At 40.4% G+C, this 13,700-nt stretch overlaps 1 protein-coding gene across 1 annotated transcript in view; it reads left to right on the top strand.

Moving 5' to 3' along the window:
• Positions 1-96: 96 nt before the first annotated feature.
• DIPK1A (divergent protein kinase domain 1A) overlaps positions 97-13,700 on the top strand; it is a 116,456-nt gene continuing 102,852 nt past the window's right edge. Inside the window, exon 1 of the mRNA XM_055340183.1 lies at positions 97-207. Coding sequence (XP_055196158.1) covers positions 154-207 — 54 coding nt within the window. The 5' untranslated portion in view covers positions 97-153. The remainder of the gene's footprint in view (positions 208-13,700) is intronic.

Raw genomic sequence — 13,700 nt, 5'->3', positions numbered from 1 at the left:
GAGCGCGGCGCGCGGCGCGGCGGGGGCGGAGGAGTGGGCGGGCCCGGCGGGCTGGGGGCGGGGAGGAGGGGGAGGCGGGGGAAGCGGGGAGCCGGGCCGCCGGCGCTCGGGTCCGCCTCTGACTGCGGCGCGGCGGGGCGATGTGTGATTACCATGGCGAGGAGTCTCTGTCCGGGCGCCTGGCTCAGGAAACCCTGTTACCTCCAGGTAGGCCGGCGGCGAGCCCGCCGGGAGGCCCCCCTCGCCGCGCGGGACTCGCGCCCCCCCCCCCCGCGGGTCGGCGCCCGCCCGACCCCCGCTGCCCCCTGCCGTCCGGCACCTGGCGGCGCGCCCTCCCCGGCCGCCCGGCTCCGGGGCCCGGGTCTCCCCGCCTGGGCTCGCCCCGGCGCCCCTGGCGTCCCGCGATCCCCGAGCCGTGCCCCGGGCGCGACCCCACGTCCCCGGGAGTTGAGGCTGGGCAGCCGGGGCTCGGACGTGCCGCCGGCTTCCCCCGGGTCCGCTGCTCTCCTGCCCCTCCCCGGTGGGCCCCGCAGGTCGGCTTTTCAGGACTCTGTGTCTTCGCTCGGTGGTGGGAAAGGTGGTGTGTCATTCCACCATATTTCAGAAGATTGTGGCAATTTGTCACCTCAGTGTTTCCCCCCCAGATTCGCGGAGCAGCGACGTGTGCGTGCCTAGCGCTGAGCCCCTGGATTCGGTCCTCCCATCACGCCCGCGCTTTAAGCGGGAGGCCGGGCTCAGGAGCCCGAGAAAGAGGCGGGTGGGGGTCTGCCTCCTAAAAGGACGGGGGACGGTGCCTGGTGCCGATCTCAAATACCCGAGCAATGCAAACGTAATTCTCAGTCATGTCATGTGTACCGTTCGCGTGTTCATCTTGCATGATTTCCCGTTCCACCCTCTGTGCCGCTGCCAGGCTGTGTCTTGGAGCCCTGCTGCTGCCTTCATGTAGTGTCGGTCACCAGGGGGACCCAGCCGGCGTCGTGGGCAGCCGAGCGCACAGCCATCACCCCGGTGCAAAGACAACTACAAATCAGTGCCTCGCGTGGGTCAGCAGCGTTGTCCGCATCCAGAGGACAGTACTCCCTTTACCCCTTACATTAAAAGGCTACGGTATTGATAGATTATTTTGGGGAGAGGAATTCATGCCCTGCTGGCGCTTTTATGAATTAGTCTAAAAGTTGAGAAGAAACCATCGAGGGGCAAATAAATCATTCTTGTTTGGAAATTGCCTATGTAAATGGTTACCCTGCATTGAATGATGTACTGCAAATTGGAAGCCTGATTTGACAACATATGATACAAAGAATATAGGAGTGAAAATTGAACGCCCTGAGTCCTTGGAGCAGCTCCACCAGTAGTAATTATGCTGGAGTGACAGTGGAGTGAGGCAGTGTGGAATTCAACCCAGGCCAGACACCGCTTCATAACCCTTTACGTGAACAAGAAAAATCTTTCTAGGCTCTCTCCCCAAAATAAGTTTATTGGGATATTTAGATCTTGTTTTTTTTTTTTAGACCAAAACTAGCCATTTTAATTTTTTAGATACTGTGGCCGACTTTATTTTAGATTTTGATTAGTCTCTAAATGTTCTCCATAAATGTGGACAGGTTTTGGCGCCATAGCTCAAGAGCTTTCAGATTGGCTGAATTAAGATTACTTTTACAAATAGTTATGCTTCCATTAATGGCAAACATTTGGCAATTCTGCCTTTCTGAATGTGCACATCATTATCTGTTACTAAATTAAGGGAAATTTGGATTTTTTAGACATTTCAAAAGGATTTGGGGGCATAGTGATATTTTTTTAATTTTTTTTTTATTGGAGTTCAATTTGCCAACATATATCATAACACCCAGTGCTCATCCCACCAAGTGTCCCCCTCAGTGCCCATCACCCAGTCACCCCAACCCCCCACCCGCCTCCCATTCCACTACCCCTTGTTCATTTCCCAGAGTTAGGTGTCTCTCATGTTCTGTCACCCTCACTGATATTTTCACTCCTTTCCCCTTTATTCCCTTTCACTATTTTTTTTATATTCCCCGAATGAATGAGACCATATAATGTTTGTCCTTCTCCGATTGACTTATTTCACTCAGCATAATATGCTCCAGTTCCATCCACATCAAAGCAAATGGTCAGTGTTTGTCGTTTTTAATGGCTAATATTCCATTGTGTATATAGATCACATCTTCTTTATCAATTCATCTGTCGATGGACACCGAGGCTCCTTCCACAGTTTGGCTACTGTGGACATTGCTGCTATAAACATTGGGGTGCAGGTGTCCCGGCGCTTCACTGCATCTGTATCTTTGGGGTAAATCCCCAGCAGTGCAATTGCTGGGTCGTAGGGCAGATCTATTTTTAACTCTTTGAGGAACCTCCACACAGTTTTCCAGAGTGGCTGCACCAGTTCACATTCCCACCAACAGTGCTAGAGGATCCCCTTTCTCCACATCCTCTCCAACATTTGTTGTTTCCTGTCTTCTTAATTTCCCCCATTCTCACTGCTGTGAGGTGGTATCTCGTCGTGGTTTTGATTTGTATTTCCCTAATGACATAGTGATATTTTAGTAGACTACTTCTACATAAAATAATGATTAAATAGAAACATTATGAATTTTAGTTTTATATTTGAATTAAATAAACTTAAAACTTGGGAACCCGGGGGACTGGTGTCTTAATATCTTGGTATTAGTATTTATTCTCTTTATGAATTTTCTTGTTAGTTCATTCTCACTGTACTGTTTCAGTTTAACCACATTAAAAAAAAAGGCCTTCACATTACTTAAGTGTCATATCTTTTTCTGTTTCCTGTTGTCTAAATGCCTCCTCACCTTCTGCTTTTTAGAATTCTTCTACTGCTAGGTGCTTCAACCTTGAAATTGTTTTGGGCAAAGTCAAAATACTTCCAACTGAGACTATTATACAGCTACTCAAGTTTCTCAGCTACTGAAGATTGAGTTAATACGTACAGTACTCCCTTTCCTCTTTTATTGTTTTATTTTTCCTGAGAATAAAATCATGTTCTTTTAGGAACAGCATGAGGCCTGAGAACAGAGCTGAGCTTTGTTCATTTGTGCTTCTGGTTCATCATGACCTTGAAAAAGTTTCCTGACTTTTTAGTTCCATAGTTTCCATATCATAAAGTGGAGATTAGGGTTCTTAACTGAGTACATCACATGAGTATAGTGAGGACAAGCTAGATGAGGTTAGAGCTGCTTTGTGACATTTTTACTACACTTTATTTATTTATTATTTATTTATTTATTTATTTATTTATTTATTTATTTATTTTTATTTTTTTATGATGGTCACAGAGAGAGAGAGAGGCGCAGAGACACAGGCAAAGGGAGAAGCAGGCTCCATGCACCGGGAGCCTGACGTGGGATTCGATCCTGGGTCTCCAGGATCGCGCCCTGGGCCAAAGGCAGGCGCCAAACCGCTGCGCCACCCAGGGATCCCTTTTACTACACTTTAAATAGAAAAGTGTGTGAATTTAAATGGCAAGTATATATAGGTAAATATGTTGAATTCCTTCATCCAAAGATTCCTGGATTTCTACTCCCCTTCTTATTTATTAGACATTTATTGATATTGACCTAGGTACAAAATGACTTATCATATTGAGTTTAGTCACTTCTTTAATATTTGCTGGAGGCCTGTCACATGCCAGTAACTTTGTGAGGTGGTAGCAATTCTTTTGGAGCTAATCAAACGTATTTGTGATCCTCATGGAGCTTAAAGTCCAGTTAGGGAGACAAACATTAAATAATCCCAGAAACAAGGCACCTGGGTGGCTCAGTCAGTTAAGTGTCTGCCTTTTGCACAGGTCATGATCTCAGGGTACTGGGATCCAGCCCTGCCTCAGGCTCTCTGCTCAGTGGGGAGCCTGCTTCTCCCTCTCTCCTGCTCCCCTCATTTGTGCTCTCTCTTTCAAATAAATAAAATCTTTAAGAAAAAATCTCAGAAATGTGTAATGACAACAGTAAATGCTATGAATGAAAAGAGAAGCAGCAAAAGACTACCTGAAAGGAAGAAAACTGTTTCTTGCTCTTTTAAAATTATTTTACTATGGCAATTTTTATACAGACGTAAGGCAGAAAAGAATAATGAAGTCTCACCTACCTATCTACCTGCCCTCAAGAACTACCAGTATTTTATTTCATTTCGACCCCCATCGTCCTCCTTCCAACTAAAATAGGGTTTTTTTAATAATTTTTTAAAAAAATTAATTCTAGTATAGTTAACATACAGTGTTATATTGGTTTCAGGTGTACAATTAGTGATTCAACACTTCCATACGTTACCCAGTGCTCATCATAACTGTGCTCTTAATCCCCATCACCTATTTCACCCACCCCCACTCTACCTCATCTCTGGTAACCATCAACTTGTTCTCTATAGTTAAGAGTCTGTTTTTTTGATAGTCTCTTTATTCTTTTGTTTGTTTTGTTTCTTAAATTCTACATATGGAATTTGTTTTTCTCTGGCCAACTTATTCTACTTAGTGTTATACTCTCCAGCTCCATCCATTTTGTTGCAAATGGCAATATGTCATTCCTTTTTATGGCTGAATAATATTCCATTATATATGTATATACATATATATAATATATATATGCCACTTCTTTATCCATTCATCTATTGATAGACTAGGCACTTGGACTGCTTTCATAATTTAGCTGTTGTAAACAATGTTGCAGTAAGCATAAGGGTGCACATATGTTTTTGAGTTAGTGTTTTCATAGTCTTTGGATAAATTCCCCAGGAGTGAAATTACTAGATGATAGGGTAATTCTATTTTTAATGTTTTTATTTAATAAAGTTTTATTTTTCAAAATGTACAGTTGGTAGGATCTATTCATACATCTTCACCAGCAGCTATAGGGCATCTCCATCCTTAGTATTTCTTGTGTAAATTACTTGAGCTCTGTGCTCTGAAACCAGTTTAATAGATCCTTTACTAAGGAGCTAAAGGTCTGCCCTGGCTAGGAACCTCAAATCTTCAGTGTCTCAGAGACAATAGCTGGAGTTATCAGTTTATAGTTGAGAACTTCCTTATGGAGTTTGTCGTATGTTGCCAGGTTATTGAGATTGTCCCAAACTTTGCCTTTGGATCATTTTTTTTTTTTTTTTTTTTTTGGTCTTACCTCAGGTTTGTTCACTGAGTCTTTGTCTTTCTTGGATGACTGTGGCATCTTTTCTTGCTGTAGTCCTTGGGTAACATTGCAAAGCTCAGAGAACAGCAGCCACCCCTGTAAACTCACTAAGATGACAGACATTGAGATAAGAAGCTTTTTTACATTTTTTAAGGAACCTCCATTTAGCTTTCCGTAGTGGCTGTGGAAACCAGAGTTCACATTCCCACCAACAGTGCAAGAGGGTTCCTTTTTCTCTACATTCTTACCAATACTTGTTGCTTCTTGAGTTTTTTATTTTAGCCCATTCTAACAGATGTGAGGTGATATCATATTGTGTTTTTGATTTGCATTTCCCTGGTGATGAGTGATGTTGAGCATCTTTACATGTATCTGTTGGCCATCTGTTTGTTTTTGGAAAAATGTCTGTTCATGGTTTTTGCCCATTTTTAAATTGGATTGTTTTTTGGTGTTGAGTTTTATGAGTTCTTTATGTATTTTCCTTTATTGGATATATCATTTGCAAATACCCATTCACTTTCAGTAGGTTGCCTTTTAGCTTCGTGGATTGTTCCCTTTGCTGTGTAGAAGTTTTTATTTTGATATAATCACAATAGTTCCTTTTTGCTTTTGTTTCTCTTGCCTTGGGAGACATATCTAGAAAAATATTGCTATAGCAGATGTCAGAGAAATTATTGCCTGTGCTCTTTTCTAGGATTTTTGTGGTTTCAGGTCTCACGTTTTGGCCCTTTATCTATTTTAAATTTATTTTTGTGTATGGTGTAAGAAAGTGGTTCAGTTTCATTCTTTTGCATGTTGGTGTCCAGTTTTCCCAGCACCGTTTGTTAAAAGACTGTCTTTTTTCCATTGCCTCCTTTGTCAGATTAATTGACCATATAATCATGGGTTTATTTCTGAGCTCTCTGTTCTGTTTCATTAATTTATGTGTCTGCTTTTGTATCAGTACTATGCTGTTTTGATTACTACAGCTTCATACTGTATCTTGAAATCTGAGATTGTAATACCTACAGGTTTGTTCTTTTTCAAGATTACTTTGGCTATTCAGGATTTTATTGTGGCTCCATACAAATTTTAAGATTATTTGTTCTAGTTCTGTGAAAAAATGCTCTTGGTATTCTGTTAGGGATTGTATTCAATCTGTAAATTGTTCTGGGTAGTTTGAACATTTTAACAATATTTATTCTTCCAACCAACTATAGTACCTTGAAGCAAATCTCAGATATCACATCATTCCATCTAAGTACCTTATTATGCGTTCTAACAAATAAGGATATTTTTAGACATAATCACAATACAATTATGATACCTGACAATTTTGATAACAATTCCTTATTTTCCCTGCCTTCCTTGTGGATATGCATTACCCTGAGAGAACTGACTAAATTTGCTATGGAGTGGGCTTACTGTGATTCAAGAGGGTCTCTCAGCAAAAATAAAACAAAACAAAAAAATACCACCTCACCAGCTTGTTCGTGCTGGAAATTCATCTAGGGAAACTAATTTTCATTTTGTATTTTGGGAGAATGTCTGAAAATAAATGTCTGGTTTAAGTAATATTTTCATGTAAATGTATTATTTTATTTAGAATGAAGTGCATTAGTTAACAGGTATTAAAGATCTTGTTTTGTTTTGGGGATGGGGATGGAGTTAAGAGTACAGAAGGAATTGGATTTCAGAGATGGAAGGGAGATAGGGAAGGTTGCAGAGACCAACTTTAAATAGTTATAATTTTATTGTTTATCTTCAACGGGGTGAAGTAAAAAAGACAGATATGTCTTGAAGTGTTCAGGCCTCAGAGTTTGTAAGTTCCTTTCCCCCTACAATTTATAGTGAAAAAATTTTATTTATTTTTATTTTTTTTATTTAAGATTTTATTTATTCATTCATGAGAGACAGAGAGAGAGGCAGAGACACAGGCAGAGGGAGAAGCAGGCTTCATTCAGGGAGCCTGATGTGGGACTTGATCCCAGGACTCCGGGATCACGCCCTGAGTTGAAGGCAGATGCTCAACCACTGAGCCACTCAGGCATCCCTATAGTGAAAAAAATTTAAACGGTTGACTTAATTATAAAGGACCTGCAATCCCAGTATTTTTATTGATCCAAATAACACTGTGGTAGTTGATAACACTTCTAGAGAACTAGAGCATTATGCAATTAATGATATATTTTCAGCTATAATATGGATTAAATAGGTATTTATGGGCTAATGTGGGGGCATAATCACTGTTTAAAGTTTTATTTTGGGATGCTGGGGTGGTTCAGTCCGTTAAGTGTCTGCCTTCGGCTCAGGTCATGATTTGGGGGCCCTGGGATCCAGCCCTGCATCAGGTTCCCTGCTCAATGGGGAGCCTCCTTCTTCCTCTCCCTGCCCCTGCTTACGCTCTCTCTCGCACGCACGCTCTCTCTCTCAAATAAATAAATACAATCTTAAAAAAAAATAAAGCTTTGTGTATGTAGTGAAAGGGATTCTATGACTGATGAAAAACTGATGTGGCATATCCATATGTTAGAGTATTATTCAGCAGAAAAGAGGAATGAAGAATTGACACATATACAATAACATGAATGAACCTTGAAAATATTAGATACATGAAATAAGCCAGCCATAAAATACCACATATTATATAGTTCCATTTGTATGAAACACCCAGAAAAGGAAAATCTATAAAGACAGAAAATGGATTAGTTATTGCCTAAGGCTGGGAGGGTTGAGGGGAAATGGGTATGAGGTTTATTTTGGGGGTAATGGAAACATTCTAAAACGGAGACTGGTGATAGTTTCATTCTTTTTTTTTTAATTTTATTTATTTATTCGTGGGAGACACAGATAGAGAGGCAGAGACACAGGCTCCTTGCAGGAAGCCCAATGTGGGACTCGATCCTGGGACTCCAGGACCACGCCCTGGGCCAAAGGCAGGCACCAAACCACTGAGCCACCCAGGGATCCCCTGATGGTTGCATTCTATGAATATACTAAGAACCATCAAATTGTATACTTCAAATGAATAAAATGTATGGTTTGTGAATTATATCTCAGTAAAGCTGTTAAAAAGAAAGAAAAAAGAAAGAAAGAAAGAAAGAAAGAAAGAAAGAAAGAAAGAAAAGGAACTGAGTTTAATCCCATTGATGTGGTCCTTTTCTCTGCCCCTTGTTTCAGATTCCACCAATGCTGGCTTTTTGATGCAGGGAGTACTTCTTCCAGAGAAGTGGTGCAGGTGTACTGTTTGTGTGGGGGGCCCCTTTGTCAGCCAGGAGGGTTTGTGACCTGCCTGAAATAGATAGCTAACAAACATTTACCTAAGCAACAAGCTTCTCATGGCAAGGTATCATTCTCAGAGCATACTAACTTATAATTCCATCCTTTCCAGCTATTTTGTTGAAAACTTACCTGAGAAATAGTGCTTCTTGAACTGGCTAAATGCTGTGGTGCATTGAATAGAGTCCTGCATCTGAGATGGGAAACCATGGATGTATTAACCAGTTCAGGCCATTTTTAGGCAGTATTTTTCTTCTACTTGCCATTATGATGATACTACTTGTGGCTCGGTGGGTGTGGCAACCCAGAATGACACCTGCATTTATCTGTTTTTAGCAGTATGTTTTCTACAAATTAGGATCTACTTTGTTCAGGGGTTGCTCAAGTCTGGGCGGGACTGATAACACAGTCCTATAATTCCTTGGTTTGAGTTTAGAATACCTTCTTCCTTCTCACTGTCATTAAGTCCTGGAAGAATGAAAGTGAAGACAATTTAGAGCAATTCTCTATATTTAGATTATACACATTTTCCATTCTAGTCATTACGTCTGCGTGCCCTGTTGCATTGACAAAGCTGCTGCAGTTCTACTGGAATTTGAAGTTTGAGATCAGTATTTCTAAAGGCTTTTAAGCCCTTTAGATTGCAAAAGTTTCATATTTATTGAGGCATCTTTTAAAAAATTATTAGTTCCAGTAGGTGTTCAGTAGGGCTGTCAGGAAGGAGTGGATAGATAGCATGTTCTAATTAGGATGAGGGCACATGTTTAACATTTCTGATGCCAGGCTCTTTGGCATATATTAGTATTGTTTTTCAAACATGACTGCTGTAGATGGTTTGGTTCTTTATGACCTAGGGTGGTTATTTTGTGGGATTTAATGCCAGATGGGGTTACTGATCTGGATTAACTGGTAGTAAGTGATAATGTTGACAAATATAATACTTAAGAGTGTTGTGGCTTCTTGCCCATTTTCAGCCTCCAGGATTATTTTAAATCTAAAGATAATTAGAGCAGGTGATGGTTCCCTATTCCCCAAGGGCTATAAGTGGTATGGTTCTCATCATGTTTGTTTGACCTGCTGTTCTGAGCTAAATTTTTGCCTTTGCCTGAAACTAAATCTCTAAAACTATGATTAGCTTCCTGAGGCCAGTGAGTGTATTGAGAGCTTATGCATCCCATAATGTCTTAAATTCAAGCAAAAAATTATAATGTAGCCATTCATATTTCCATTAGTTGCTTTTTACCTCTGTTAGGAGCTCAGAGAAATGATGCATTTTCAGGCAGACAGCATCCTCACCATACTTTCAGGCTGTAGCATACATAACAGTGTTAGTAATTGTTGGTTTCTCATTGCTGCCTTCCCAGTGCCACCCTGTTTTTTTCGTTTTGATGGATTATAGAGTTGTTTTGTATTCTACTCTGTAGAAGTTTCCTCCCTCCCTTTCTTTCCTTTTCTTTTCTTCTTTTTCCTTCTTTTCTTTCCATTCCTTCCTTTCTTCCTTCCACAGTTAGGTAGGTACATTTCAATGTTTTCATCTCTTCTTCTTTTAAGATTTATTGTTTATTAGAAAGAGAGGGCATGCAGTTGGGGGAGAGGCAGAGGGAGAGGGAGAGTGTCACAAGAAGACTCTGGGCTGAGTGTGGAGTCCAACCTGGGGCTGGATCCCAGGACCCTGAGATCATGACCCGAGTAGAAACCAGGAGTTGGGTGCTCGACTGACTGCCACCCAGGTGCCCCATAATTTCATTTCTCAAAGTGCTTTGAAACAATATTATACCATTCTGTTAAATATCATATTTTTACATCATTTGGTTGAAAAGCTAAATGCCTCACATTTTTAACATATTTCTAGACATTCAAATATTTTGTGAATAATTTAAAAAAATTTTAATCTACAAAGTATATAAACTTAGAAAAACTAGGATATTGTAGTATGAACATATTTGAAAAAAACCCAAAATATTAGTGGATGAATTTTTCTTTAGAAATAAGTAATTCTGGGCAGCCTGGGTGGCTCTGCGGTTTAGCGCCACCTTCAGCCCGGGGCATGATCCTGGAGACCCGGGATCGAGTCCCATGTCAGGCTCCCTGCATGGAGCCTGCTTCTCCCTCTGCCTGTGTCTCTGCCTCTCTTTCTCTCTGTGTCTCTCCTGAATAAATAAATAAAATCTTAAAAAAAAAAAGAAATAAGTAATTCTTTTGGTGGGGGGAGTTGACTTAGTAGTTACTGAAATTAAATAATTTATCTTTTTTAGCTGTGATCATGGTACTGTGGTTTTTTCCTTTTGTTTTTTATTTTGAATCCAAACATATGACATAAAATACACCATCTGACCATTTTTAAGTATATGGTACATTGGTGTTAATATATATGCACGTTGTTGGGGCACCTGGGTGGCTCAGTCGGTTAAGCATCTGCCTTCAGTTCAGGTCATGATCCCAGGGAATTAAGGTGGATGGAGCTGGGCATGGGGCTCCCTGCTCAGCAGGGAGCCTGCTTCTCCCTCTCCTCCCCACTCATGCTCTCACTATCTCTGTTGCTATCTCTGCCTCTCTCTCAAAGAAATACCCACACACACACTCACACACTGTTGGCATCAGCTCTCTGGAACTTTTTCATCTTGCAAAACTGAAACTCTGTATTTATTAAACAACAGCTCCTCATTTCCCCCTCCCTGCCAGTTTACTAACCTCATTGTACTTTCTGTTTCTATGAGTTTTGACTTCTATAGTAGCTCATATAAGTAGAACCATGCAGTGTTCGTTTTTTTTGTGACTGACTTATTTCACTTAGCATGATGTCCTCAAGATTCATCCATGTTGTAACATATGACAAAATTTACTTCTTCTAAAGGCTGAATAATATTCTCCTGTATGTGTATACCATGCTTTCTTTATCCATTCATCAGTCACTGGACCTTTAGTTTGCTTCCACCTCTTGGCGATTGTGACTAATGCTGCAGTGAATATGGGGATGCTAATATCTCTTTGAGATCCTGCTTGCAGTTATTTCAGATATATACCCAAAAGTGTGATTGCTCAATCATAGGGTAATTCTATTTTTAACTTTTTGAGGAAAATCCATACTGTTTTATGTTGTGGCTGTACCATTTACATTCCCATCAGCAGTGCACATGGTCTCTATCTGCTTGCCAGTACTTGTTCTTTTCTGTTTTTTTTTTTTTTTTTTTTTTTTAATAGAGGCCAAACTAACAGGTGTGAGGCACTATCTCACTGCGGGTTTGATTTGCATTTCCCTGGTGATGAGTGATGTTGAGCATCTTTTTATGTGGTTGTTGGCCATTTTTATGTCTTCTTTGGAAAAGGTTTCTTCTTAATTTGTTGTTTCAGATTGGTATTTTTTTCAACAGGATTATGGGTTAGTATAAACAGAGTTCCCCTTTCTGTTCTAAGAACTGAGTAATTATGTTTAAGGATATTCTTGCAAGAGAGATTTATAACATGCTAACAACTTCCTGAATTAATTACTACAGCCATTTCAGATATGCATGGTGTCAGAGTCACAGACTAATAGATCCTAGAGCTGGCACTACAAGTTTTACTGCCTGCCCTCACTGCTTGAAAATTAGAGTTTCTTGTTTATATTAAATTTAAAATATTGATCAACATGCCAACCTCTGTACCATTGATTAGATCTAGTTTTTGAATGAAAAGTGATAAAAGATTTTTGAGATAACGGGGATACTTGAAAATGGATATTATTGTATCATTGTTAAATTGTGGTATATAAGAGAGTATCCTTAGTTTTAGAAGGTACAAACTGAAATGTTTAGGGTAAAAAATACCATAATGTCTATAATTTATTTATAAATAGTTCAGGAAAATGTGTTTGTATATACATATATAGAGACAGCAGGGTGTCTTAACTGCAGCACTATTGACCTTTTGGGATAGATAATTGCTTGTTGTGTGGGGATCTGTTTTGTAGGGTGTTTAGCAGCATCTCTGGCCTCTGCTCACTAGATACCAGTAACACTCCCCAGTAGTGACAATCAAAATGTCTCCAGACATTGCCAAACGTCCTCTGGGACGCAAAATTTTTCCTAGTTGAGGACCACTGATAGAAGAAGAAAGCAGGAGAGGAGATATTTATGTATGTTTAGAGAGAAGAGAAAGCAGGCAAATGTAGGACAATGTTACCAATTGATGAATTTAGATATAAGAGTATTTTTTGTACTATTCTTTTAAATTCTCTACAGACTTGGGCAGCCCTGGTGGCGCAGCGGTTTGGTGCCGCCTGCAGCCTGGGGTGTGATCCTGGAGACCCAGGATCGAGTCCCACATCGGGCTCCCTGCGTGGAGCCTGCTTCTCCCTCTGCCTGTGCCTCTGCCTCTCTCTTTCTGTGTCTATGAATAAATAAATAAAATCTTTAAAAAAAATAAAAATAGTATTAAAAAATTCTCTACAGACTTAAAGATGTTCAAAATAAAACATTGAGGGAAAATACATTAGACTGAATTTCATAATAACTGAGTATTAGTGGAAAATGTGTGAATTCTGTCCAAAGTTACATTAAGGGTCAAGAAAATGAGATTTGATAGAGCACACTTGACATCAGTAATTAAAGAAAGTATGTTAATTTTTCCGGTGGTCCTAGAATATATTACCACAAATTTAGCAGCTTAGGCCAACATCCATTTGTATCCTTATCTCACAGTTCTATAGGTTAGAAATCTGGGCAGGTGTTTGGCCTGGCTGGTTGTCTGCTCCAGGTTTCAAAGGTTGAAAATAAAGGTGTCACTAGGGTTGGTTGACTTTCTTTCTGGAGCTCCGGGGATGAGTTGGCTTCTGGGCTTTTTCAAGTTGTTGTAAGAATTCAGTCCCATACTTTTGTAGGACTCAGGTGTCTCTTTTCTTGCTGGCTGTTGGCTGGGGTGGTTTTCGGTTTCTAGAGGCCCCCTACATTGTCTGGTTCATGGCTCCCTTTCTCCATCTTCAATGCCTGCAAGAGTGGTAGAGAGTCCTTTGCATGGTTTATATCTCTGATTTCCTCTCTGCCTCATCTGCTCTGCCTTTTTTCTCTTCTGCATTAAGAGTTCACATGATTACATTGAGTATAGCCAGATAACCCAGGATATTTATTTTAAAGTCAATTGATGAGTAACCTTAATTCCAGCTGCAAAGTACCTTCATTGCAGTACCTAGATTAGTGTTTGATTCAATAATGGGGGTGGGAATCTTGGGAGACATCTTTAGCATTCTGCCTACCATAAAAAGAATATAATGGAATTCTGACAAAAAAATCAGTTATTTCCTGAAATGTT

This window comes from Nyctereutes procyonoides, unplaced genomic scaffold (assembly GCF_905146905.1).
Source record: "Nyctereutes procyonoides isolate TBG_1078 unplaced genomic scaffold, NYPRO_anot_genome, whole genome shotgun sequence".
In the NCBI taxonomy this organism is placed as follows: Eukaryota; Metazoa; Chordata; class Mammalia; order Carnivora; family Canidae; genus Nyctereutes; species Nyctereutes procyonoides.
Note: the sequence above shows the minus strand (reverse complement) of the source record. Positions and strands in the feature narration are given on the sequence as shown.